Consider the following 27,887-nt stretch of genomic DNA (forward strand, 5'->3'; position numbering starts at 1 on the left):
AAATTTGGGTAGTGGATGATTACAAATTTTGAGATCCGTACTCATAGCCTAGTAATTTGCATTCACTATACACATTAAAGTAACAAATTGAAGACCTATATACCAGTAATTGCTAAGTCATCGTGAGCCTCGTTTGGTGCTATATCAAATCCATGCTCATTTGCTAAATGAAGTAAGCAAATAAAACAAAAACTTGTAGATAAATCTTTTTTCTCATCCGCTCCGTATAACTTGCCAACAGTAGTTACTACTTCACCAAATGTTTTCGCATCTGGGGAAGGAGACAGTGGTTCTTCCTTGGGTTTCATTGTTTGAGGTGGATTCTTTGGCTTCAAGCTATTCCATAAATTATCCTTCAAGAGTTTAACGTCTACTCGTTTTGCCATCCTTGAGAAATTAACGTACTCTGGTCGGACTTTTCTACCGCCAGTAATCAATTGTGTAGAGCCAGCCATTCCTCCAGTTTTGTCAGAATCGGCTCCATTCAAAAGTGTACCTCCTTCCAAAGCGTCGTTAAAATCTATGCCTCCGAAATCATCGTCGTTTCCAAAATCGTCAAGGTCTTCAAGTTCAGCTTGACGCATAGATGTTGACATTCTATCATTCTCTTGGTTTTGATTATACTGATTTGCAAAGAAGTTTTCGTCAGTAAGCGGTTTCGAATGATTTGGTGTAGACAGAATATCCTTCTTTGGGAAATATAAAATTGAAGTCTGAGGTTTCATAAATAAGTTCGTAAGTCTGACTGAATTATATTGGATATCTTCGGGAAGTCTGTTTGCATTTTCATTCGTTCTTCCTTCGGGCTTTCGGGTAGTTGATAATGAGTTTTTAGGAGTCTCAAATAATTTATCTTCAATATCGTCTTCATCATCATCAAAAAAGTTAATGACTGTAGATTGCTTCTTCTTCTGTGCTTGCGAAGGTTCTGAAACAGTGGGTTCCTTCTTGATAGACGAATCTTCTACTCGTTTTGATTTTTTAATGGCTGCGACACGCCAATGCTCTGGTCCTCTCCAATTGGTTTTCATTCTTTCGTCGAAATACGCCATAAGGTCAACGTCAAGAAGTTTTGCACTTGCGGCTGAAGTCATGGCGTTTCCCGTGTTCCCTGCCATCTGATCTGTTATGGATTCATTAAATTCGTTATCTTGTTGCTCAATATTTTCATCATCAAACTGGCCCTCATTTATGTCGCCAAAGTCATCATCATCATAATTAGGAAATTCTAAACCTACCACATCATCCACTCTATTTTTGTTAGAAAAATCATCATCATTTTGCTCATCAAGCAGAAACTTGTTATTTACATCACTTAGTATAGTCTTGGCCTTATTGACATCTGCAAGGACGACGTCTAATTGATCCAATGATGGGCAAATGGTTAAATCATCTAGCTCTTCGGGATTCTTGAATATAAAATCCTGCAATGTAGAGATATCTGGTTCTATTTCATTTTCTTGTGGCTTCTCCTGCGATTCCGGGCTTGGTTCAGATTCATCTTTAATAGGATTGGACGTAGCATCAAACACAACTCTGCCATAAGAATCGATATTTAACGTATTTAGTAATAAACTTTTAGCCCCACCTTCATCAAATTCTGCCAACGCCTTTTTGAATAATGGATCAATCGCTAATTCCTGGTCCAATTTTCTAATTCTTATTGTTTCGAACGGTACCAAAGTAGACTCAAGAACTCTATTTATTTTTCTCTTCCTTTTAGCATCTCCAATGCCCATTTGGGAATCGTTTGCTTCCTCTGACTCGCTGAGTTGATCTTCATCACCTTCTCGATTGTCATTCGCGTCTTGACCCTTCTTGGTGGCTAATCCACTCAACAACCGGCCTGTTTCGGTGGCTGCTGACTCCACTCTACTCAGGTAAATCTTCACACACCCATCCAATGTCGCAGATGCCCTCTGGAAATTAATATTTTCTCCGTCTTTGATAACATTCAAATCATGAAAGTAATCAATCAAGGCAAATTGCCATGAATTTTTCGATGTGATCTTATTGTCTGTCGATAGTTTTATCCACTCTTCAAAATTGGACAAAATTGTATTTTTATTTTCATCGAAATGAATAGCATTTTCTTCTGAAAAAGAGCCGTTTGCATCCTCACCTCTTCCCACAAAAAGATCTCCTCGACTGACATGTCTGCTGTTCGAAGGCACTCGTTTTGATTTCGATAGAGCTCTCCCAGAGATAACTCTACCTTTATGAGAAAGATCATGTAGAGAACTAACCCTACCAGAAGGAGTTCTACCATTTCCATTCGTTTGTATTCCCCTTTTCTTGGGCAATACTTGTGAACTCATCTTTATATACGTCTATAGGTTGGGTTGTTTAACTCTACTATTATAAATCGTTTGTTTACGTTTCTATAAGCGTACTTCATTAGTACTGTACATAAAATAATTGGCACGTCTAAAATTGACAGATGCTTGTAATAACTATTATACAATATATATAAATCTATAATCTCCAAAGACTATCTCTTCTTCTTGTTGAAACGACGGCCCTGGTTGTTAACTTTGTCGATTTCTTGTTGAGAAATAATTATACCATTTCTTGTAGACCTACCTACAGAATTAATTTTCAACCCTCTATCTCTGATTCTCTTTGGAGCCTTTTTACCAGTACCTAATCTATCACTGGCCAATGTCGAGCCCTTACCTTGCTTAATATCTCTCAATTCACCTTTCTTGACCTTTGACAAAATGATACCCGCATTCCTGGCCTCCTCTTCATATTTAGCGATTTGACGTTCACGGCTGGCAATCATACCTTTCCTCATGGACATAGGCATTTTTTCCAACGTCTTAGGTAAACCTTTGGTGGATGAATTTATAGAGGAGATGCTTCTGAGACGTGAATCAAGTGTTCTTTTTCTTGCGTTACCTGTAGGAGCTTCGAAATCGAGCGTTTGTAATGTAACATCAGCGCCTGAATACTCAACCTTGTTTGCTAATATATGAGATTCTTGCAATAATCTCTGCAACTTCAAATCGTTTTCCAAGTTGTCTTCATCTTCTTGAACTGCTTGCTTGGATTTTTTATTCTTTTTCTCAAGCTCTTGCTCTTTTCTTGCAATTTCAGCAAGAGTCGGGGCTCTACCCGACCTAAGCAACTTCTTATCGGCCTTACTTATTACAGGTCCATTAGTAGTGTGATTGTGATCGTTTATCTTTACTACTTTAGGAGCAGCTCTTGTTTCTTCCTCCTCCGAAACAGATTCTTCACTTGAATCCATGTCATTATCCAGGTCCGAGCCTGATTCATCGTTAGACACAAACCCCTTAAATTCATATTCGTCTTGAGCTTCATCTTGGTTCTCCTCATCGCTCAGGATATTCGCATTACCCTTGGATTTATCTTCAAATCCCATTGTTTCCAAGGATCCAAACTGGGCCTCGAAGTTCTTTCTTTGAACTTCTAATGCCCTCAAGTACTCATCATCCTCACTCATCTTGCGTTTGGTTGGCGATGCAAAAATACGGAACTTAAAGCAGAGACATATTTAAATTTTTTTAAGAGAGCCAGTGCGGCTTGAGACAATTACGATTTCGATACTACATAGTATAGCCAGATCAAATAAAAGCCTACAAAGTAACATAACAGAAAGAAATCATATAAATAATAATGACAAAGTTCAGGGGTTGTATTGATATACATTCTGGACAAGTAAAGCAAATTGTTGGTGGTACTTTAACACAGGATGATACAAAAGAATTGAAGGAGAAGTCGACCACCACTGAGAACTTCGTTTCAACCAAACCTTCATCATATTATGCTGAGTTATACAAAAATGCAGGTATAAATGGATGCCATGTAATTAAGTTAGGATCCAATCCAGAAAACGATGAAGCAGCTAAATTAGCTTGTAAGCTGTGGCCAAATAACTTGCAAGTAGGCGGCGGAATCAATGGTGATAATGCATTGGAATGGTTGGATGTACATAAAGCGTCACATGTTATTTTGACTAGCTGGTTATTTAGTGATGGTGTTAATGGTAAGGAATTTGATTGGGCGAAATTAAAACAAGTATCCGAATTGGTGGGCAAATCTCGGTTGATTGTAGATTTGAGTTGCAGAGAGTTAAGAGTTGATAACAAAGTTGAATGGGTCGTTGCTATGAACAAATGGCAAACTTTGACCAACAGTAAATTAAGTGCTGAATTTTTAGGTGAGGTATCTCAATATTGTGACGAGTTTTTGATACATGCTGCAGATGTGGAAGGATTGTGCAAGGGGATTGATGAAAACCTTGTGGCCAAATTAGGAGAGTGGTGTCCTAAGGGATTTGAGGGTAAGATAGTCTATGCCGGTGGTGCAAGGCTGGTGGAGGACTTAGATACTGTCAATGAATTAAGTGATGGTAAAGTGGATTTGACTTACGGAAGTGCATTGGATGTATTCGGCGGAAAGCTAGTCAAATTTGATGATCTCGTGTCCTGGAATAAATTACAATAACTTTATATTTAACATATAGATATAATTATACAAGAGAAACTAGATGTCATGGATCTAGAGAAATAAAAAGAAAACAGGTAGGGAATAATACCTCCTCAGGGAATTAACCCCACGTAGAATTACCAAAACCGCTGTCACCACCATAAGGAGAGTTGCCCATTCCTGGAGAATTTCCTCCAGGTGACCTACCATATGTAGTAAATCCTCCAGCTGCAGCATTACTTGCTTCTATGCTGTCTTTGTTTAATTCCATCGAAATACCTGCAAGTTTCAATTGTAAAGTCTCAATACCCTTTAAAATAACTTCGTTAGGAGGCAAATTACCAACGGTCTCAACATCCACATAAAAAGTGGATGGTTTTGCCCTATAGTCAAATGGAGCATCTGTATCTGGTGCTTCTTCCCAATCGCAGTTAGCTGATTTTGGCCATTCTTCTTCAACGTCATCTTCGTACCAATAGTCTGTGTGTTTCAACTTGTTCCATGGATCGTATTCGAACCCTATAGCAGCACAAGGGGACCATTTGGCATGTTCCTTTGCAATACCCTTTTTAGCAATACAAGTTATTCTTAATTCCTGATGCTTTCTTAATTTACAAATAAGTGGTCCTTTACGATGACTATCACGAATCACCGGGTCTCCTAATTTCGAACCATTATGAAACTTAGCCAAGTCAGATGAGTACACACTCATAGTAGAATCTGTATCACACTTAGCAGTTAATTCTAACTTGACCGAGCAGTTAGCACAGTACTGATCACAAGTACAATCTCTCGAATATGACAAGTTATCAATACCTTCACTATTCAAAGGTATTAACCCCAATCTATGCGAAATAAACTCATCTGCTAACACTGACGTATTCACCTCGATTTCAACGAGGTCTATAGCTAATGTAGGCACTTCTGCCAACATAGTTCTTCTCATAGAGTTAGCCATCGATAAATCAACATCCTTCAATATAAAATCAACATGGTCTTTATCCGTATGTCTTATAGTCACCCTTGGACCTGTGTCACTTCCTTTATCTATATCCATCGCCAGTTATTCTTGTATTTGCCAGTATATTCTATTTGTATTTGTCTATAATTTTCACTTTTGGTCGAGTTTTTGGCGTAACATGTAAACTCTTCTCGATCGCACTTTTTTGCAGGTTATCTCTCATCTCAGATATAAATCACTTTTACATGGGGTTTTGTTCTGGCGGCTATCAGTAATATCATCAAAAATGTCAGGGTTCACTCTTCCTGACTTGAGATTTGAAGAATCTTTCTTGAAGACATTATACTCATATGCGGGGTACCAAAATCCTGCTGTCGAGGATCCTATTTCCCCAGCGCTAACGGAAAAAGAATTAAATTTACTTAGCACCAATGTTGACAAACAAGAACAACAAATACTAGAAAGCCCAAGTGGACCAAGCGGCCTACGTCCAATAGGCCCAATTTCTCCTTCTATCATTGCATACGCTGTGTTTAAAGATCAAATCCTTATGCCGCTCATTCAAGGGTTCTTGTGGACTGGGTTTTTGATCAGCGTCCGCCCATTTTTGGGAATAATCGTGCAACAGGGGCAGAGATGTGGGTTATGGCTCGCGAATACTTTGGGATTGAATAGAATCAGACTGTCCCCAAATCCATATGTATATAAAACGACTATATAGTCTTGTCTAGTAGATGGGAAGTGGGACGAGTGTGTGTTCTTGCACGTGACTATTAACTACGCCAGCAATATATTTTTAGTGTCCTTGATCAAAACGTTAGTGAAATGAAACTGTAAGGAACATTGAAACAATTGAGTGAAATTAGCACCAGTAGTTGGATAAATTATACTAATCTATCTAATATAGGTGTAATTGAAGCAAGAAACCTGACCACAAAGTAAAAAGATGTTTTCCAGACGTCAGAATCGAAGTGTACATGGCACCTCGTACACTGGGGTTAATCCTGCGGCATCAGGGTCGAATCAACCCAACAACAATGCATTGGCAGCTGCATTGAGTATTGGAAAGTCACTCAAGCAACAGGGGGCTCCTGGGGTACATGCTACAAGTGGAACATCCAACCAATACTTGTCGAAGCCGCCACAGAAGCGCAACAGTCTTTTGAAAAGGGATTCTATTACAAGAAGTCCTAACAGTAACAGGTTCCGAAATTTTTCAGATGCCTCTTACAACTCTACAAACTCCCATTCAATGCAAACTCCACCTCAGTCTATGCAGAGAAGGTCGTCAATTCAAGGACATAACTTTGATGATAGTTTCGATGACTCGTATTATGATGATATCAACCAAAATGCCACGCAAAGCTACAACAATGCTAAAATGAGAGACTTAAGATTGTCACATCAGTTGTCTCCGCCCCCATCGCGCAATGGACAAGTCCATCAAGACAATAGTACTGTCAAAATGGTCAAGAAGTATATACCAACTCCAAACGGTATTAAAATCATTGAAGTCCCAGAAACTGTCTACCAAAAGGAGGTTGCCAGAAATAACTCAATGAGGTCTTTGCCTAGATCGGGCTCTATGACATCTTTGTCTCAAAAGAGAATCCCCAGATCACCCTCCTTAAGTTCGGTATCAGGTGCCACTAGAAAGACCTCGCATCAAAGACTATCGAGCTTCGGTAGAAGTCCTGTTTTGGGAACAATGGCTGAAAACGAAGAACTTCAATCGAGAAGAAGACATAACGAGGATTCGGAATTGCAAAGATTGCAAGAGCAAATAGATCATGAAAAGCAGGTTTCGAAAGATTTAGAATTAAAGCGGTTAGAATACGAAAAAGTTAAATTGGAAAGATTAGAAAACGAAAAGAAGATCTTGCTCTTAAAGAAAGAGGCTGCAAATAATAAGGACATTGATGTGTCAGAGGTTATTGATGAAGACGATGAAGAAGATGTGCCACTTCCAAATATTCTGGTCATTGTTGATGAGGTGGAAAACAAGCGCTTAGAACAAAATGGAGAGCTAGTCACCAATAAAAACGTAGCAATTGAAAAACCATCACTAGGTGAAATTAATGACATTTCAAAGGATGAAGACATAAATGCAGAAGATGATACCTCTATTTATGAAGAAGAAGCTATTCCTGAGGCTTCTATAGATGCATCAAGTGTTGTTGTGGATGAACTAGAAAAGAAAAACAAAGAAGGCGATGAAGCTTATGATATTGGAGCATCAGAGCATCTTCAGAATGGTTTCAGAAATGACCAAGGAGCAGCAGAGCTTAATGTCATCAGTCAGTATAGTGACTCTAGGGAGATATTGAATCGCGATAGTATCATAGATAATCCAATTCCTGTTAGCACTGATGAAGAAGACTTCGGAATTGAGGAAGTGCCATATGATAAATCTGAAGAAGGGAACCTTGCAAAGCATTTAAGACCAACGTTTGATTCACAACCGGAAGTTATCGATTCAAGAGATTCAGGACCAAAATTTGATCCAGAACCAGAGATTATTGGTACCAATGGAACTATACAACTTGGAGAGTCAAATCAGGATATGGTCGATGTTGATGACCCTAGAGTGGAGGAATTGGCTATAACAACATTGCAGATCCCATCATCATCACTTAACAATGATAGTTCTAGTTCTTCTGCAAAGTCAGCAGGAAGTCTTGACTCTAATATACAACAGAAATCAGAAAAGAGGCCTGTTAAGTCTGCAATGAAAAATTCTAGCTCGTTCTATAATAATTCTTCAAACAATTCGTCCACGGTGAAGAATGCTGCTCAAGATGCTTACCTCTCTTTAGCCACTGCAGAAAATACGAGATTGAATTCAAAATTGTCTTCGACGCAATTAAATGATGCTGGTCCTCAATTTAACAATGGCACCAACCAAAATCAATCTCAATTAAACAATCAATATCAAGAAAATCAGCCAAATCAAACTAAGCGAATTTCAACATTAAGGAAATCACCATCTACTCAGAGCCCAGGATTAGCATCAAGGACACTCAGGCCACAATCGACGCTTCCTGAAACCCTTCCTCACAGTAGTCAGCATCAACCTCCTGTGAACGGAATGGGTAATAGACAACTCAGAGATAGAGCATCAGCACATATCAATCCTACAAGAAATAGAGCATCTTATGTCAATCAGATAACCCCTCATCCTGCTTTGCAACCAAATTATCAGTCACCCTCAAAAACGAAAGCCGCCGAGCTATATGCAAAGGCTAATGCTAGACCAACCTCTTCTTTTGCTCCAACTGCGACAAAGAAAAATTCTGATATAGCAGCTAAGCAACAGGCACAAAAGGCTCGCAGAACAACTTTGCGTGATATGTCGTCAACAAATCAGGCCCAAAGAGTTGAAAGCCCTTTGAACAATACACCGCAAAATGCAAATGAAGATAGTTCTAATACTGTTGAAAACCGTAGAACTTTCAAATCAAGACTTGCTGATTCTGATGAGGAGGATGGTCATGAAGGTAAAAGTAAATTCTTTGGTGGAGGATTTTCTTCGAGGTTCAATGATTCTGATGAAGATCTTGGCGGGCATTCACGAAACCAGCATATCGCTAGTTCAACCACTGCTAGGCAATCTTCAAAGAATAATGAGCATCCTGCGTCTAAAACTCTGCCAATTCGTAATAACCCTCCTATGGAAGGAAAATCTGACCAGGTACTGAAGTCTAAATCGAAGGATAAAAAGAAGTTTGCTAAATTAAGAAAACTTTTTGGTAAAGACTAGTTTATTTAGCATTCTTTTTATTCATATATTAAATTTATATACTATTTTTATATTAGTACATTGTTTTTAGGTATATAGCAATACTATATTATATTCAAGTTACTATCGATCAAAAGAATCATGTTTAAGAATGTTATATGACACATAAAATAAGCTTTACACATTATATAAAATCTAGGTTTCGAATTCAATCAAATTTTTATCTTTGCCAGTAATATCTTTTCCTATGTTCTGCTTTTTTGACATGTCCTCCGCGTTACGGAATTTTGATAATTCTTCGCTAGCCGAAAGAGAATTCTTCATAGGGTCCACAGAAACCTGTCCTTCAGTTCCTAATAATAAATCTTTATCCTTCTCATCTATAGAAATAACACCAAAGTCATCATCTCTTTCTTCTTCTTCGTCTTTACTTTTTTCAGGACTGTGTGATTTTGACGTTGCATTCTCATTACTACTGTTGTTAGGGTTATTCAAAGTGCTAGTAGCAGCTGAGTCCATACGACGACGCACCTTGTTTGCAACCTTCCTACCATCTGCTAATAATCCATCAAACATGTCTCTCAAATTACGAATGGTATTAAATTTGGAATCAAGTGGTTTTGATACATGGATAGAGGTTCGTAAAGTCTTACTGAAAAATAACTCATACGTTTCATCCGCCAAAACAACCATTCTAAATGTTGGTAAATTAACAAAAACTGGCGCATTAGGGTTGAGAGCTGCGTTATGCGAAATTTTATTATCGATTGCCAAATCCTTGATAAGCAATTCTTCATCCTCTGGCTGTGCATATTCAAACGATCTTTGTATAAATGTACTTGCAGCTGATAAATATCTTTCCATTTGTTGGTTTTCTAATTTCTGTCTATCTATATTAGCTTCTGTTGGTAAAGAAATGTCATTTTCATCAAAATGGGCACCATTTTCTTTCTGCTGTTTATAAATTTCATCAGCGATTGCATTTTCAATAGCGCCTTCCGTTATATGATCCAAAAGCAAACCATCTTTCCACGGAGTTGTAAGGTATAGCAAATCTTCTGAAATTTGCAATATTCCTTCCCTGTCAATTTTTCCATTTTCGTTGCAATATAACTGGAAGAAATTTGTTATTGAAGTCATTAAATCAGGTTCATATAACTTATTCAAGCCTACGACCAAATCAGATAAAGTAATGGTATCCTCACCTTCTGAAGACCAGTGGGAAAATAATCTATGTAAGAAGTCTTCATTATTTTCATTCGGATCATTAATTTTCTCCGTGTCGTTTGGGGCTTGAACCCAATCGCAAATTTCGGACATAAATGTTCTGAACGCTTTGAAATCCATAGCACTAGAACCTGAACCCATTGTAATACTATAAGACTCTACAATAGAATAGAATCTATCGTAAATTATCCCCAAGGTATCTTGATTAAAATTGTTAGTTCTTGGTAAGTTTCTCAATTCAGTCCTTTTAACAAAAGTAGAAATATTTTGATATATTGTATCTCTGTGTTTACTACGATGCTTGTTTATCATGTCATCGTCTATAACAGAAAACTCTTTAAATGCTGTTACAAGCAATTCCTGAAACTTAGTAATCGATCTATATTTTTGATTTGGAGAATCAGGGTGTGCTGATTGATCCAAGGTTTGAAAATAATTCTTCAAAATTGAGATAAACGTTCCATCATCTTCTGTCTTTAACAATTTTTCACCATTTAATTTCAATACAGCAATTGCAACTTGAAATAATGTTTTAGGGCCTTGTAAGAAAAAAACATCAAGAATCCTGAACGCAAATATCAAGGGCATAGAGCTTAAATATAATGAAAGAAACCAAGGCAAAGATACAACCGATAATTGAATATCATTTTTTGTAATATGCTCCCATAACATGGGTATTGTTTCCTGAACTAGAGATTCAAATACTCTTTGGTCTAAAAGTGTGCCATACATTGTTCGCGAGTAATACCCTGGAACAATCCTATCACACAAAACATTTAAACACCAAAATGCCTGTTGTTCTGACATAAATATAAGTAGAGCAGCAACCACAATATTCATGGCTTGACAATATCCTACTTCCGCATTTTTCCAGGAATAGGCGGTTAATACATTACGTAACCTTGTAATTCCTTCTGGACTTTGATAAGCTGCATATTCAGGTAGCGACCTGTTCAAGTCTTTTTCTATTTCTTCTATGGCCAATGATTGCTTTTCCTTGTTGTTGTTCAATAATTCATGATATTCCTCTTGATTTGCTAATCTCAAGTACATTGACCCGCAACATAATTCCCATATTTCACCTCTCAACCTATTAGGCAATCCAACTCTCACCAACCTATAGAACATAGGCGTTTTGATAAGCGATAAATTCCTACCATCTGCTCTGAAAAGATCAAACCATAATTTCATTTTAGATTTATCTCTAGATTCCTTTGAATTACCAGGAAACTTGAACTTCAACCCAAGACCACCTGCTGGGATTACTTCAATCTTTTCATCTGAAATTTTGTTCTTAGATAACAAGTATTCAGAATAACATGTTTGAATAAATGGTTGTAATTTCTGAATGTTTGATAAATTCTTCTTTAATGCCAATTTCATATTTTGAGCAAACTTTTCACTGTCCGATCGAAGCCCAATAAGAGACAATGTAATTTTTATTTTGCTGTGAGTAGTTATTGCCAAAGCAAATCCGTAAGATGCTGTGGGTAATCTTTCAACTTTCTTAATCGTAGATAAGTGTAATGAAAAGGAGCAATTTCTTCTATCAAATGCATCACGAAATACTAAAAAGTGTTGTGTCAAGTATATTCTACCTTGGGGAATTGCCATATCTTTATAATGATCTTTACTTTCGTCAGCTTTAATTCCAACTTCAACCGCTGATTCATCTATAATTGATTCATCTCCTGGTAAGCGGTTTTCATGACAAAACAATTGATCTTTTGTGAGACCTGAAACATTCTTCTTATCTAATACTTGGTTAATTGTATTCACGGCCTTATCACGTAAAGTTTCAAAGAACGCCATATCCTATTGAACAAATGCAAGAATGCAGTGGTGCTAACTTTCATCATATATTGCCGGATATACCCTCAATATCTTTTGGCCAAAGGAATAGATTACACAAAACCCCTTATACAATACGAATAAGTTAAATATATATATTTGATATAAATGGGGTTATAAATAAATAGTAAATAGTCCCTATGCATAGCTGAATACTGTTGAATTTCAATTGATTATCCTCAGATGATATTAAAAGGAGCTCTCTGACTTATCATGATCAACTATAGTATCTAACTGGGTTTTACCCCAGGAGTCCTTACCATTAGTTTTATTCAGTTTATGACTCGAAATATCCAGTGTGACTTCCTCTTCCAGCTCCTCTTCATCCTTCAGCTGTAAATCTTGCAAAGTTATAAATGAGGCATAATTTGATATTTGCTTTAAAGGTGCTAGTTTGGGCTTCTTCTTCGTAGGCTTGAACTTGTTACCTAAGATCTTTCCTGTGTGATTCAATATGATTTTAATAATGTCTTTTCTCAATCTGAGTACAAATTCCTCTGCTGACCACATCTTGTTCCTATATCTTAATGTTGGTATAGTTAAAGCTAAATCGCGAACGTTGAGAATACTCAAGTGTTTCGGTGCATTGAAACTAATCGACAGCCTCACCCTAGAAATTTCAAGGTTAACAATAGACACATACTTCGATGATCTATTCATAATAATAGAAATGTCATCCACTGTATCATTATCCATATCAGTGGAAGTTCTCTCCCTTATCGATTTGGCAGTGTCATGTGTTGTGTCAGTTCCAAATACAATATCGTCGGATGACGAAACAGCAGTAGACGCTGTATCAGAATTACTTGAGCCAATAGTATCCGAGTCTTTGAGGATACTTTCAACCAGTACGTTTCGTTCTTTATTGATGAGCTTCTTAAATGGGTTCGTTGTCCGCTTCTTAGTATCTCCATAATTCTTTATCTCTTCGTTAAATTCAAGCATCTCGGTTTCCTCATCTTCAGCACTAACCTCAGTCTTAGGAAATAGGTAATCAAACAACTTTTTGGTTGAATGGTAATCCAATTGTACTTTCAAAGGCTGGACCTCAACTTTTGCATCTTGCATAATGGGTATACCTCCAATATGGTTCAACATTTTCCATGTAGTACTCAAAACTGGACTATCTTTATTGCAATCTGGTATTGTATGATCATTTAAGTCTAAGTGGGGCGTCAAAAGTTCCGGATACATAGCATCCTTCTGCAAATTGAACCCTTGCGCCATGGATACCTCTGCCTTATTAATATTCGCACCGTCAACTGAATCTACTCTAATGAACCTGCATTTAGCTAAAGCGAAATCAATAAAAGGCTTCTTATCTTCATTCAAAAGGTGCCAAATTATCTGGTCGGCCTCAACCGTTAACAATCTTGCAGTCTGTTTGTTGTTGACTTGATTCTTTGAGCTCTTAACGCCCAAGCCATTCATCAAAACAAATAATTCAATATTCATCCTCTCCAATTCTACTTCCATTGCTCTTGATTGTTCTTTCTGCTCGTTATCCAAAAGAATATCTCTCTGATTCAATTTCAAAAGAATATCTAAATATGTTCTTATATTATCCTGTAACTCCTTGATTCTAATGTCTAATCCATCAAACTCTTTAATATCTGATAAAGAAACAATTTTATCCAATCTGTTAAGTAAAGTATCTCTTTGTGTGTTCACATGCAGTAAAAGATCTGTAATTACATAGTAAAGTGTAGAATATTGTTCAGAATTTGCAGTAATGACAAGTTTCGATACATGCAACGACACCTCGTTATTCTGTATTGTTGCTTTGCAATCACTTGCTACCAAATGGTTGGGTTTCATAAATAATAATGACATTGAAGTTCTCTCTACTACTAGCTGATCCTTTAGCCATGAGCTCTCGTAACAAGTTTCAGGTTCCAACCATGGAGGCCAATTAACATCAGAAAATTTAGAGCCGTAGGGTACGTCAGAGCCGATGACAGAAGCTTCTGTTTTTTTAAACGCAAATACATGCGAATCTTTAAAAGATACACCGTACCTGGATTCAACTAATTTACCAACACCATTATTCTCACTTAACACGTCGTTCATGCCCTTGACATTAATTGAAACTACTCTTAGTTCCACATCTGTTGACGTTACTAAAATACATGCATTGATATCTTTCTCGCTTACTAATTGAATCTGAGGGTGGATAAGTTTGATCAAATACTTGTCTTCTACTTCCTGATCGTTATTGTGAATCTCATTTAGCTGCTGGTTAAAATTTTTAAGGATTTCTTCCCCGGTTTTGTATTCTCTGCTAAATATGCTCTCTGCAGAATTATTCGTATTGGATCCTTTCTCTTCTTCTTCGACTTCGTCTTCTTCTCTTCTTGCATTGATGAAAGTCTCCGCCAAATCAACAGCTTTTTTACTCATGAAATATACTTGTGATTTTCTATCACCAACTCTCTTTATGTATTCCATAAATAAGTCTCTCAAATCATTGTGCCATTTTAGTTGTGGATTGTGAATAACAAATCTATTGTGAAATTCGCTTACCGATGCATTCGAATTATTCATTTCCTTCATGTTATTATAATTCGTACTTGAAGACTTGGTTGATTCTTCAGATTCAGCAGACAAGTTTTCTTCCAAATTTAAATTTGTATTAGAGTTTCCGGTCATATCTGGAAGGTTTTGTTTGATTGATTCTATTATATTTAATTTCTCCTTACATATTTCGATGTCTTCCTTAATTCTCTCTATGTCATCATTAAGTGTTTCGGATGAATCTGAAGGCTCCAATCCAGGGAGTTGTTCCTCGTGCACTTGTATCTCCCTTTCAACATTCTTTTTTCTTTCGGTGAGTAATATCGCTTGAGTTCTTTCCGGTTTCTCTAACCCTATTATACATTTATGAAATATTTCCTTACCGAATGGGAATGGTCCATTCTCGTGGAGAGAAAATTCTCTGAAATAGGTGAATTTTGGACTGAAAAAAAAAGGCATTATTCTGATACTTGGGTGAGACGAAGGTTGAACACTTTGATGTAATTCAACGTAATCAGCAGGGTCAATCCATGAATTGTCATTATCAAATATGTCCACATTCTCAATCCAATCGCTGAAATTATTAACATCTTCATCCAGTGATTTCTGTGACAGCGAGGATGCCGAGTCTGAACTGTTTGAACCTTTCATGAATGTAGCTAGATAACCCCTCACAGATTTCTCGTTAAATATTGCATTTACAAATCTGATATCAGCTTCATTTATATCCACTCCACCTTCATTCATCTTTAGATGTAAAACCTTATTATTGATATTCAATTTCTCATTAACATATCGAATTTGCTCTTTTCTCTGATGTAAGTCAATAGCACAAGTCGAGAATTTACCTTTGAGACCTGTAAAAGCCGTCTTACTTTGCTGATCTAACTCGCCACTTGAAGAGTGAATATAAAGATGAGATATCGAAAGTGGTTCAAATACCAATTGATATTTAACAGTAAATATGTGGGATCCCATCTTTACGTGTGATATATCAACTGGTTCTTGCGAAAAAAGTCTACCACTCTTGACAGGCAAAGATGTGTGTTTTGTCAACGTATCCCACCAATGAAAAAAATAATGAAATATTAATGGAGTCAAATATGCAGCATTATAGCTATTCCCCGATGAAGATTTCGATACAACAGATAAAGCAATATGTATATAATCAGAACGATATTCTTCATACGAGTCCATGTCAGAAGATGTTACACGCACATCATAATGGGGTTTAAATATCGATGTCCTTGGTTGTTGATCAGATAGATCATTGGTTTTATTCTTATTTCTCTCAAATGCAGCGCCTAATACCCATCTAACTCGACCTGAGGATGTTAATTGCATCACTTTCTTCTTAAACCTTTTCGAATACGTATCACTTTCTTCAGAGTAAATGCTCTGGTGCTCATAAAACAAATTCCATGACCTTCTCTCTGCTAATGAATAATTTGGTATTGCAAGAACAAAATCATCGCTATCTAACATTAAAAGGTCTTCACTTTTGCCATTATTATTTAATCTCAAACTAACATTATTCTTCCAACAAAAGACAAACCCGGCTGCTCTTCCTATAAGTTCATAAGGACTTGTAGATGCCTTCATATGAAGGCATAATTCATTATTTATGTTGAATACAGCCTTTCCATGGACTAATAATGCAACTTTATCCCACCAACCAATCGGGCTGTAATCAATTTTTGGCTTAGTAAATTTATCGAATGCTGCCAGTGCCGCCAGTAATCCAGCTGAATATGATTTGCACCAGGTTATCATACATGGTCTATTCGTATCTAAATCACATTGCATATTAAGGATCACCTTAACAGGAGTGAGGGTTCTGGGGACAAAAACTGAGTAAAAGTTATCAGACTCGTCACTCGAAGTCATTGCAGCAGGAGAGAATGGAACATAAATAAATCTCATTTCATCTCTAGCTTGAACTAATCTTTCATTAATCACAAAATTTCCCGAAAAATTAATTGTTGGTTTATTTGGATTATCATTCGACGGAAACGAAAGTAGCGGCAAAGGATAATCTCTCAACATCACGTACATAGATGAGCTTTTAAGTGATATAAATAACGGTATTAGAATTGAGTATTCAAGTCTGGGTTGTTTCTTCCCATACTTATAAATGAAATCGTCCACATTATCTATTTTAGCTTGATCAATAGTGAGATCAATATCCTTAAAGTAACCACACATCATATGTGGACCTGATGCATAACTTAGAATATTAAATTTTTCAGCAATCCTAGGGTGAATGCGTTCTTCACCCCAAGCACTAATAGCCCTTTTACTCCAAGTGTGAATTTTAAAATTACGAAATTTTTTATATTTCTTAATCCATGAGGTTGCAAACTGCTTATTAAGAGTTTCTTGAGCATCTTTTATTTTTAAATATGCATCTTGGTCAGTTGTATACTGGTATGCTTGATCATCTTCTTCAAAATTGGAGACATTTTCCTTCTTCTGCCTATGAAATTTATCCCTGAGGGTGTGCAAATGCAGGTGTGAACGCAGGTGAAATCCAGATTCACTGAAAACCTTCCTAAGAGGGCTATTTGCTTTTGGATTAGGCGAAAACCCTCCAGTGGATGAAACAAATTTACGTGGAGCGGGGTCTTGATTAGTCAATTTAACTTTCTCATCCATGGTTGGTTTCGTGTTGGCTATTATATCTTCCACTCTTGCTTCAAATAGCTTTAATTTTTTTAGTCTTTGCTTTTGCTCAATTAATCCTAATTCATAAATATATGAAAGCTCATTTTCAAATAAATCGTTCTCCAATGTAATACCAAAAATTTTTGACTTTACAACTACCTTTGGGATGTTATTCGTACGCTTTTCATGGGGCATAATACGTTTAAAATCATCAATTTTGTAATATAAATGATCGAAATTATACCCGATTTGTTTAACTGCTTTAACGAATGTAATTATGTTATCAATCACTGTATAGAAAAGGAACTGGTGTGGGATATTTAATCTAATACTTTCGGCAATACTTTCAAATTCTCCTTGATCATCAATAATAACACTGTTGTACCTAAATATAGATTCTTTTACTATCAATAGCCTTGTCCATAATTTTGTACTTGGATGAACAACATAAAGTCTAGCAAAATTAAAGTTTGCAGCTTTTGCAATAAATATGTTTTTCATTTTCACAGTATCAAACTCCAAAAGAATATCGACATTGTTTGGTAACCTTGTACGAATAGCGGTGGAATCGATTAAAATGTCAAGCTTTAACTTTCTTGATGGTCCTTCAATTTCAGATATTTCCTCTTTCGTGTAATCTTTTTGAACTGTTGGAGCAAAATATCTAACCAAGCTCAGGGCATAGAAAGAACACCATACTAAGAATATATCTAAGTTACCATCAATAGTTGAAATGTGAAGATGTAGATTATTGGTATCTCTCTCTTTCTCATTTTCTTTGTCGGCACAAAAGTTCCTGATTAAAATGTCACTAATATTTAAAACTCTTTTTACTCTTTTAATTTCTTCTGTGTCTATATTCATAGAATCCTCTGATCTCAAACTTGACAAGTCACTGAAATCAGCATCACTGGAATTGTAATCATCAACATCAGAGTCCACGTCTAACTCGTTAGCATATTCGCTTACCGTAAAACATTGAACAGAACGTACAGAAGATGAGATTTCTTCCTTTAAACGCTTGTATGAAAACTCTATGTCATTTAATTTAATAGAAATACCTCTTCTGAAATCGCCCAAATTTATTTCCTTCTGAAGGAATTCTTCAAACACGATGTGATTTGGTAATCCATCTTTACAAGCAATATCAGCTTGAATATTTGCACTGGTAAATTTAAACGATGAAATAAATGACGGTAAAATTTTAAATAATTCCAAATAGTTTACTTTATTCACTTTTTCAGATTCAATTTTATGTGACAGCTTTCTTCTTTCAATACTCTGGTTCAAAGATGCAAATGTTCTATTTTGATTCTCAATGATCTGGTTTCGGTACTTTCGAACTAAATGAAATATGATATCATTGATAGATTTTAACTTAACATCCTTGTTAATAAGCTTGATAGCTATTTGTCTTTCTAAAAGACTATAAGAAATCAATAAATTAGCTTTTGACAATTGAATAAGATTATCAACCACGTTGAACTTCAAGGCTTTTAGTTTGAAATATCCATCAATATTGAATTTATGTGGCCCTTTTAATTCTTTAGAAATACGATTTTTTAAACTTTTCGTAAAAAATTTATGATAAAATGATAACAAAGTACATGATACAATAATATTCAGAATTGAACCTCTGTGAAATTCATCGCTGCCAAGCTTCGGTAAATGAAAATTAACAGTTGTGTCAACAATAAGAATCTTATTCGATACTTTTCGAATATTACCCAAGATACTATGTAGATCGAGCGTATTTTTAGATTTGACGCCATCCTCTTTATGTAGAATATGAGATTTGAATAATAAGTCCATTTGATCATAGTAAACGTCAATACTAGGCTTTGTAATAGTTAATGATGATTCAATATTCAATTTTTTATTTGCTTGAAGCGAATCAATTGTTCCCTCACTAATCTCCAAAAGTATTTCAAGAAGCTCCATTGGCTCAAAAGTACATTCCAAAGCAGCTGAAGGAATTTCAATTGATTTGTCACCTTTATGAAATAATTTATATGATGTTAAAAAAAACAGTAAATCCATAAGAGTTTTGTCATCGAAGCGTAAAATATGCTTATTGGTTATTAATGTTTGAAAATTTGCAACTTGAAACTTAATGTCTCGATATGTCATATTAAAATCCTCTAATTTAATATCTAAACTTGAGAAAATCTCGAAGAAACATTCACTGAATTGAAGTATCTCGCTATTTTTCAGTATGTTTGATTGTCGCTTATCATTTCCAAATTCCTTTTTGAATAGCATTAATGTATCTATGGGCAATGACATCTTTCCTAATGATAATGAAAGATCAAAATTTCCAACTTTTAGAGACAATTTGTTGGGCACATCATTCATGCAACTCAAGATCGTATCGCAAGTAATACAAAACTCCACATTCCTAATAAATTTGTAATGGTTCAATTCACCCGACAGCTCCTTCTTTTGAACATAACCATTGATAATCGTTATCACGAATCGACTCTTCTCTTCCAAACCAAAGATACTTTCAAGTCTGGCATAATCAAAGAATGCTTTTATCAGATCATCCATCCCTTGGACGTATATCGCTGTTCTATAAAGATGTAAATTAAAACGATTGAGTATTCTTCGTTTGAAGAGTATTTCGTATAATCTGTTCGGTATGCAAAATGTCAAAATTTTTGAAATATCTGACTCAGACATACTATTTCCACTAGTTCTTTCATCCTTCTCATGTACTTCCGGAGCTAATTCAATTGCCCTTATTTCCATGTCATAGAGCTCAAGGTTAAATAATTTCAACGGAGAATCTCTGCTTCTGAATGCATTAATTGTAAACTTAACTTTCCGTATATAAATTTCACCCCCATTTGTTCCTATAGTAACATGTTTAATAGCCAACCATCCCAATGCCTTGACGGTTATATTAGGAATCTTATTTATAATAAATAAGATTCCCAAGTACAACCCTATCAAGACGATTAACGGATAATAAAAAACTGATATTTCACCGATAAGCATTTTATAAATGGATTAGTAGGGTATATACTAATCAAATATTGCGATCCGAAATGTTGATTAATTCATATACTTTATTGAAGTGTAAACCATTCGAAATATATCTGCAATTCATGGCATTAATATCCTCATATAAGATTTCTGTCAATTCGCACAGTTATCCCGCAAATTCAAATTTCTTAGGTGAAGAGCATTAAAACTATGCATGTTCCATAGGAAGCATTCAACATTATTTTGTAGATCCGAAGATAGCGAGTTCTTCCATACTTAAGCGTCAGACATTCTTTATTGTTTAATATCCTCCGCCACGATTAATATATAGCACTGCAAAATACCCTTTTGAAAATACCGAATATCTATCCAATTGTCCTGTATATTTTTCCAGCTTCTATTGTAGAAGTTTTAGATACGACAAAAATTACGACTTTCAGCTTGTTCTGCATTAAGTAGTAGAAAGCTGTTCTATATATATATATATATATTCGTCATGCGATTTTAGCGCCATCTAACTCATTAGAAAGGCTGATATTCCAAAGATGCATGCGGCCGCATTGTCGCATCTCGTTTCTTACACTTTAGATATCTTTTTATGTAGATGAAGATAACCTACTGGGCCCCAGAAGATAGAGGTGTGCTTCTAATCACCAATATGCTTCTGTCTGTCACTTGGTCTGGCTCGTAAAACAAAACTAGATAAAGAGAAATATACAAAGATGCTTTGAGAAGAGGCAAGGCTGCACTTGTAGAAAAGAAAGATCCAAATACTACAAGAATTGGAATCTGCAACTACAACCTGGGACTTGCATGTTTGATAGTGGAATTTTGCTTTATGAAAACTTTCACTAAATCATCAGTCTTTTGTACCTAACTCAAGTGAATAAGCTAAATTATAAATGATCTACATACATATTTTCATCATTTATTTCACAGAACTATAGTGCATAACCATTCATTTCGCATTCAACCGGTTTCAAAAATATATCAAATTCGTCATGTTATTTTTCATACATATATAATCTATTGATTCTCCTCATATAGTTGCAATCTAATTTTCAATAGCAAAAGTGTATCTACTGCAATTGAAAGGACTGCAAGGCTTGATATCAAAATTCCAAAGGATCGTATGAGTTTGGAATCGGAAAGCATACATTCCGTGACCCCGGATGAATTGACTTTCATAGCGAATTCGCTAATATTTAAATATATAGAGGTCAACGTGAACGTAATGAAATCTTATAGCTTACCAAAAGCTAAATAATTTGCAATTCTATGTTCCATATTTTTTTGACAAAACCATAAGATTTTGAACTTGATTGTGGATATGGGAACAGTCAGTACTTAGTTAGCGATTCTTTTAGTTTTATGCTTCAAGTCTTATATGTGGTGCCTTGAATTTTTACATATACACTCATCCCTTATTCTCCCAGAATACTCCAACCGCAAAATTCCAATCGGACAATGTTCCAGATGCTGCACAAGCCAATGATCGCATAAAAAAATCTCCAAGGTGTCAGCAATAAATTCATACGTAAATATGAGGCTGTATAGTTTTCTACAAACATGTCATGCATATCTCGGAACTATAGAACTTAACCATTTACTTCGAAATTGAGCGAGATATGCAGGTGTTTTTTACGTTCTATATATAAGTACATCATATCCAGTGAGCCTTTACAAATTGAGAGTTGTAGTTACAACTAACTCTTCATAATGTCACTTCCTCTGGCACATAACAGGAAATTATTTTACGATGTTAAGAATGAGGGCAGGGATGCCTTCATAGAAAAAAAGGATCAAAAGATCAAATGTATTCCAATCTGCAATTGCAATTGCAACCTGGGAAAAGACTTAATAATATTTACATCTGGCGAAACGATTGATGCATATACAAAAGCGACCCAAATATCTAAACGTTCAGAAAATTTTGATCATTTTTTGGAAATTCAACGTCGGGGTTTGGCTATGCCCTTACTTGAAATGAAATTTCGCACTAGAAGTAAATTTGGTAGCAAAAAACTCTTCACTGTAAACAAGTTCACACCACCACCTACCGATAAACGAAGATTGTTTAACAGAAATAAAGATAAGTTCAATTTCTGTACAATTTTTAAAGATTCGAAAAAGGATTATGACAGGTATACTTTCAAATTTGAACCTAATTCTCAGGATCTGTCAGAGAATTTCGAAACATACCTTTTCATGCATCACAATATAGCTATATCTGATGTACCAAAGACTGGAAAACTTAATGAGAGATTTAGGTGGACTCGAACTTATAAAAACAGGAATCTGCCTTATACATATACTTTATGTATGTTGGCTGCTGAGCAGCCATCCATGGTAGATAACATGGATTCTACGAATATAGAATTGGACCCTCAAAACGTATTTTTCACATTACCACCAGACCAACACATGAATCTTGGTTCACCTCATGTAATTGCAAACCTAATACATTTAAGCTACAGTCGTGCGCCATATGCTATTCAAAGGACTGCAAGGCTTGATATCAAGATACCAAAGGATCGTAGAAATTTGGAATCGGAGAGCATAAATTCTGTTACAATGGATGAGCTAATTCTCATAACAAATTCGGTCATATTCAAGTATTTCGAAGAAACCAATAGAACTTTCAAACAAGCCCTAGAAAACCTTGCTAATTGTAATTTTATGTCTTTTGGGACGTATGCTTAATACATAAATCTTAAGTGAAGATGATATTTCTCTACCCCAAATGTACCCCAATTTAATATACAGTCCATAAATTAAAGATCAACGATTCCGTCATGCTTCTAAGCCTACATCCTAAAAACTCCTGCATTAGGGTATGCAAGTTGAAAGGATCCATGACTATCTGAAATGATAACAAATAGAGAATAAGACAATTTTAACCACTTGTTCTTGGTATACAGTGTATAAATGTTCAGAAAATAGGCCCAATAAACGTACATTCAAATTCGAACCAGATACGTCAGTACACATCTATATATTGATAAACTAGACTACTTGTACTCTGCATGCAGCATAATAAACAGTATATTATGTATTCTCAACTCATTTTTGAAATACTATTAAAGAGTACATCCAGTGGTCATATGTCCAAATATATCATTTTTATTGCCCTGACTTGTCTTAATGCATATCATGGGTGCATTTCTCTACAACCGATGTTTCTTTCGAGGATGAAGTTTTTCTACACTTTAACTTAGCTTCGTCATATACACTCCAATACTCCTATCATTTGCATGAAGCATGACATATGTCCGTACATTCGCTCCATCATGGAATTGGTAGTATAATTCTCCTGATGCTAACAACATTCAATAGTTTTCTATGGAAACATTATTACTCAATCATAATTGTTACATTATAAAATGGAGAAGGTTGACTACATACATCTAAACACAGATGAGATAAATAGCTCTTGTTATAAAACTATTATGATCTGTAGCTTTAACTTGGGTAAGGATTTAATCATCTTTTCATCTGACAATTCCATGAAGGACTACTGTGAAGCTGAAAAATTTCAAAAGGGAAGGGAAGAATATAATCTGATTTTGCAGAAGCAATATAACGGACAAGCTATGCCTTTGATTGGGGTGAAATTTAGTACAAAAAAAGGGGTTGGTTTTAAAAAGCTCGTCACTATTTATAAATCCATACCTATACCCTGGGAATCAATTAGACTATTCGATCAAAAGAAAGATAGGCACACTTTCTGCACTGTTTACAAAAGTTCTTGTAAAAAGCATAAAAAATATACGTTTAAATTTGAACCAGACCCTCAAGACCTGTCTAAAAACTTCGAAACTTGCTTGTTTTATCCCAAAAAGGCTCATATTGGAGATATACCAAGAATCAGAAAATAGGAGGGTAATTTTAGGTGGATACTAACTAACAAATACCCAAAACAAAGATTTACTTACTCATTCTTCAAGTTAGATGATTGACAGCTTTCAATGACTGATAACATGGACATTTCGAAAATGGAATTAGATCCCAAAAATGACTTGATAAAGAACAGACCATGGATGGGTAAAAATCTTCACTCATCTAATGAAATAGCTATATTGGTGCATTTGTTTGATAATCAAGGGACATTTAATATTCACCGTGCTGCTTTCTTGAGGATGTACAAGTCCTGTTATCGGAATGGTTTAGAATCCGACAGCATTAAATCGCTTTCTATGAAAGAATTAATTTTCAAATGTACATCCTTTGTTCCAAAATATTCATCGGAAAAGAATACTAAGATGAACGACACAATTCAAATTTTGAATAAAACACACTATACTTTAACCCTAGTCGTTTAAAAATAATATGCTTATTTATATAATATAGTTTCATGAAATGTTGTAAAGTCCTGCTGAATAACATAAGTTTTAAATGCTATTCTTAAGTCTCAATCAGAGTAAGCTTTATATGTTGGCTACAACCAACAATCTTCTGTTCATCATTTTCAAAGTTTTCGAGTATTCTGTATAATAATAGTCCTTTCATATGGTAAACGTGGAAAATAGATCCTATAGATCACTCATTTCCATATCACTTATAATTCAGAACTTAAGCTCAAAGCTTCACTCAGATAGACTACAGCTTCAAAAATTATAATTGTGCTTCCTAAACCTGATTACTAGTATTTGAAGTTGAAAATCAGCAGAGACACTATATACGCAAAATATTCTCCCTTCAATTAAAAGCCCTGTCAGTAAAAAAAATCCCCTTCTATTTATTGACTTTCACATTCACTAATTAAAAATCTCAAAATAGAAATAATCATTCTGCTACAAAACCAAGATTCTACAACATGCACAATGTTCCTTACAACTTATATGCCATTCTTACTTCTCTACAAATAGATCTAGATTATGGATATTCACTCTACATTCATTTGTAACTTTCTCCTTGCATATTTTATAACTAAATTTCATACTTAGCTACTTCCTACTCATATGTATATTACTACTAAGTGGATTTTTCATTCAGGTTTGCTACTATTAAATTCATGAATTAACAATTCAGTATATTTTCTTATACATATATTTCTAAATCCTTTGTGCTTTTGTTCCTAGCCTAATTTTGAATACGTTTAACGACTGCAACCTATTGTAGATGCGATAAAACCGACCAAGACAAATAAGCCCTCAAAATACTACGTTAAGCCACATTGTCATATAGAACAAGTGGAGACTAATGTTTGAACAGAGAAATAAACCCTGAACTAATGAAATTAACAAGTACAATATTTGACGAAAATAAGCATTCCCTATTCAAGTAATTATAGAGCTGCTGCAAATTCGGGGAAGAGAGTTTTAGCTGGTCGTGTCCGTATCATTTCAATATTACTGAAGAAAATTTCCTAATTAGTTAAATGGTCAACTTTATTTGTTTACCGAATCAGGAAATTTTTGCACCTCATAGATTTTGTCTATAATAGAAATATACGATATTTCGAAACAATGCCTAAAATAGGCAATAAATAGATATACTTTTTTGGTAAACACTTATTATAGTAATAGAATGTGAAATTAGAAGAAAGTTTGTAAAATTCTTTCAATTGTAACTTGATATAAATAGGTACCAAAAGTATTCGATGTTGGTAAATTGAAAAAGCCTCATTCAAAGACCTTTAATTTTCAAGGAAGAAAATAAACTTTAGGGATAACTGAACACTACTCGCTTTACAATGAAATTATCAACTACTTCTGCTGCATTGATCTTAGCATTCACTGCATCCATTAACGCAGCTCCAGCTGGTACTCCAACCACAACCACTCTTAGCAAGAGAGATGCTGAAAACATCGGAAAGGCTATTGCTTTGTTGAATGACTACAATGCTAAGAGAGAAACAAGTCCATCTTACCAATTAGATGAAAGAGATTACCCTATTGTCACCACTGTTTTAGGTTACATTAAGGACACAGATCTTTCCTCCAAGATTCTTTTATACTTCGTTACTAACGATTACTTTGCTCCAATTGTCAAGGATACAATTATTAAACTTATTAAGAACGGTACCATTAACTTGACTACCTTATTCACTTCATTGAACAATTCAGGTTTAGCTGCTCAGGTCATTGAAGATCTTATCAACGATTGTAACTTCTACGGTGAAATTTACAAATTAGCTGGCTCTTACATCAGTGACTTATTCGACAAGATCAAGAGCAAGATTTCTAGCATTGGTAGCAAGAGAGAAACCATCGAAGAAAGAGCATTGACTACTGCTTCCCAAATTCCAGACAGTGAGACTGACGACTCAGTTCTTACTGAATTAATGGAATCATTAAAGAAATCTGGTTTAGGTACTCAAGTTGTTTCTGAATTAATTGTGAACAAAGACTTTTTATCATTCGGTGCTGAATTGATTAAGGGCTTAATCGACCAAAAGGCTATCACTTTAGGTGAATTAGTTGATGCTATCAAGGATTCTGGATTAGTTCCATCATTATTCAAGCAATTCTTTACTCTCGACACATTGAAGACTGTTACAGTTAACGCTTTAGCTGCTGCTTTCAATAAGTGTGGTGGTAGTAGTGCCACTGCTACTGCTACTTCCGATTCCGGTTCTGAAACTTCCGCTTCTGCAACCACGGGTACTTCTACTTCTACTTCTACTGGTGGAAGCACTAATCCAACCTGTAAGAAGAGAAAGAGATCTTATTACTAGATTTTGAATTGCTACATTGTACATTCCAATATGGTTATCCATCCAAAAAATTAAATTTTATTACTACCCAAACGTTAAATTACTGTGTCTCATCATGCTATCTGGATTTATATTTATTTTACATATTAATACTCTTCATTATTTTAAAGAGTGGAACTGATTTTTTTTTGTTAGGATGAGCTTTTTAATGTTGCCGGTCAGCTTATTAAGCAATAACTAACATTCTGGATTTGATCTGCTTGTTTTCTTCTTTGCTGCGTTAGCTTCTTTTTTAAACAATTTTCGTTATCCCTTTAGTTATGATTCAGTAAATCTAATAATATGTTTTTTCAAATTATCGCACTTTTCTGAATAATTCGCAATTTTGCAAATCTATCAAAGCATGCTTAATTATGGATCAAGTTCACAGGCTTTGCAGTATGAAATTTTTATATCTCTAGTTTATAAAATTGAAGCAGCAACAAGTACTGTTAATTTACTATGTATATACAGTTCTTAAATATTTAGAAAATTCTCTCATATCAGTGATCTTTATCACTGTAGACATAGAATCTCCAATTATCTTTGGTTAATTTCGAATTTGTTTAACCTCTTCTTTAGACCCAATCGATTAATTAAGCAATTTTATTTTTCTTTCCAATGTCCATAATTATTTGTTAATGACTGCTTTGAAATTTTGAAAGTTGGACCAATACAAATAAAATATTATGTATATGTTCATTTACGATAAGGTATAAATTGTAAGGAAACCGGGGACCGATATAGTAATTAATTATGTATACTTTGTATGTACGTTCTATTGACCTTAT

At 35.1% G+C, this 27,887-nt stretch overlaps 12 protein-coding genes across 12 annotated transcripts; 7 read left to right on the plus strand and 5 right to left on the minus strand.

Moving 5' to 3' along the window:
- Positions 1-95: 95 nt before the first annotated feature.
- BRN1 (condensin subunit) lies at positions 96-2,318 on the minus strand (the record flags this gene model as incomplete). The annotated part of the gene is made up of 1 exon (XM_015609464.1): positions 96-2,318. The coding sequence occupies one exon, from the start codon at positions 2,316-2,318 to the stop codon at positions 96-98; it is 2,223 nt and encodes a 740-aa protein (XP_015469761.1).
- Positions 2,319-2,491: 173 nt separating this feature from the next.
- On the minus strand, positions 2,492-3,469 carry AC631_00635 (uncharacterized protein; the record flags this gene model as incomplete). The annotated part of the gene is made up of 1 exon (XM_015609465.1): positions 2,492-3,469. One exon carries the CDS (start codon positions 3,467-3,469, stop codon positions 2,492-2,494), a length of 978 nt encoding a protein of 325 aa, XP_015469762.1.
- Positions 3,470-3,642: 173 nt separating this feature from the next.
- On the plus strand, positions 3,643-4,473 carry AC631_00636 (1-(5-phosphoribosyl)-5- ((5-phosphoribosylamino)methylideneamino)imidazole-4-carboxamide isomerase; the record flags this gene model as incomplete). Its single annotated transcript, XM_015609466.1, has 1 exon — positions 3,643-4,473. The coding sequence occupies one exon, from the start codon at positions 3,643-3,645 to the stop codon at positions 4,471-4,473; it is 831 nt and encodes a 276-aa protein (XP_015469763.1).
- Positions 4,474-4,576: 103 nt separating this feature from the next.
- On the minus strand, positions 4,577-5,512 carry AC631_00637 (DNA-directed RNA polymerase II core subunit; the record flags this gene model as incomplete). The annotated part of the gene is made up of 1 exon (XM_015609467.1): positions 4,577-5,512. One exon carries the CDS (start codon positions 5,510-5,512, stop codon positions 4,577-4,579), a length of 936 nt encoding a protein of 311 aa, XP_015469764.1.
- A 190-nt stretch (positions 5,513-5,702) lies between these two features.
- On the plus strand, positions 5,703-6,137 carry AC631_00638 (uncharacterized protein; the record flags this gene model as incomplete). Its single annotated transcript, XM_015609468.1, has 1 exon — positions 5,703-6,137. The coding sequence occupies one exon, from the start codon at positions 5,703-5,705 to the stop codon at positions 6,135-6,137; it is 435 nt and encodes a 144-aa protein (XP_015469765.1).
- A 225-nt stretch (positions 6,138-6,362) lies between these two features.
- Positions 6,363-9,176, plus strand: AC631_00639 (uncharacterized protein; the record flags this gene model as incomplete). The annotated part of the gene is made up of 1 exon (XM_015609469.1): positions 6,363-9,176. One exon carries the CDS (start codon positions 6,363-6,365, stop codon positions 9,174-9,176), a length of 2,814 nt encoding a protein of 937 aa, XP_015469766.1.
- Positions 9,177-9,350: 174 nt separating this feature from the next.
- Positions 9,351-12,194, minus strand: GYP2 (Gyp2p; the record flags this gene model as incomplete). The annotated part of the gene is made up of 1 exon (XM_015609470.1): positions 9,351-12,194. The coding sequence occupies one exon, from the start codon at positions 12,192-12,194 to the stop codon at positions 9,351-9,353; it is 2,844 nt and encodes a 947-aa protein (XP_015469767.1).
- Positions 12,195-12,422: 228 nt separating this feature from the next.
- Positions 12,423-20,411, minus strand: AC631_00641 (uncharacterized protein; the record flags this gene model as incomplete). The annotated part of the gene is made up of 1 exon (XM_015609471.1): positions 12,423-20,411. One exon carries the CDS (start codon positions 20,409-20,411, stop codon positions 12,423-12,425), a length of 7,989 nt encoding a protein of 2,662 aa, XP_015469768.1.
- Positions 20,412-22,118: 1,707 nt separating this feature from the next.
- On the plus strand, positions 22,119-23,102 carry AC631_00642 (uncharacterized protein; the record flags this gene model as incomplete). Its single annotated transcript, XM_015609472.1, has 1 exon — positions 22,119-23,102. One exon carries the CDS (start codon positions 22,119-22,121, stop codon positions 23,100-23,102), a length of 984 nt encoding a protein of 327 aa, XP_015469769.1.
- Positions 23,103-23,848: 746 nt separating this feature from the next.
- On the plus strand, positions 23,849-24,277 carry AC631_00643 (uncharacterized protein; the record flags this gene model as incomplete). Its single annotated transcript, XM_015609473.1, has 1 exon — positions 23,849-24,277. The coding sequence occupies one exon, from the start codon at positions 23,849-23,851 to the stop codon at positions 24,275-24,277; it is 429 nt and encodes a 142-aa protein (XP_015469770.1).
- Positions 24,278-24,394: 117 nt separating this feature from the next.
- AC631_00644 (uncharacterized protein) lies at positions 24,395-24,721 on the plus strand (the record flags this gene model as incomplete). Its single annotated transcript, XM_015609474.1, has 1 exon — positions 24,395-24,721. One exon carries the CDS (start codon positions 24,395-24,397, stop codon positions 24,719-24,721), a length of 327 nt encoding a protein of 108 aa, XP_015469771.1.
- Positions 24,722-26,094: 1,373 nt separating this feature from the next.
- Positions 26,095-27,078, plus strand: AC631_00645 (uncharacterized protein; the record flags this gene model as incomplete). The annotated part of the gene is made up of 1 exon (XM_015609475.1): positions 26,095-27,078. One exon carries the CDS (start codon positions 26,095-26,097, stop codon positions 27,076-27,078), a length of 984 nt encoding a protein of 327 aa, XP_015469772.1.
- Between the last annotated feature and the right edge of the window lie 809 nt (positions 27,079-27,887).

The sequence above is a fragment of the Debaryomyces fabryi genome (assembly GCF_001447935.2).
Source record: "Debaryomyces fabryi strain CBS 789 chromosome Unknown contig00007, whole genome shotgun sequence".
In the NCBI taxonomy this organism is placed as follows: Eukaryota; Fungi; Ascomycota; class Pichiomycetes; order Serinales; family Debaryomycetaceae; genus Debaryomyces; species Debaryomyces fabryi.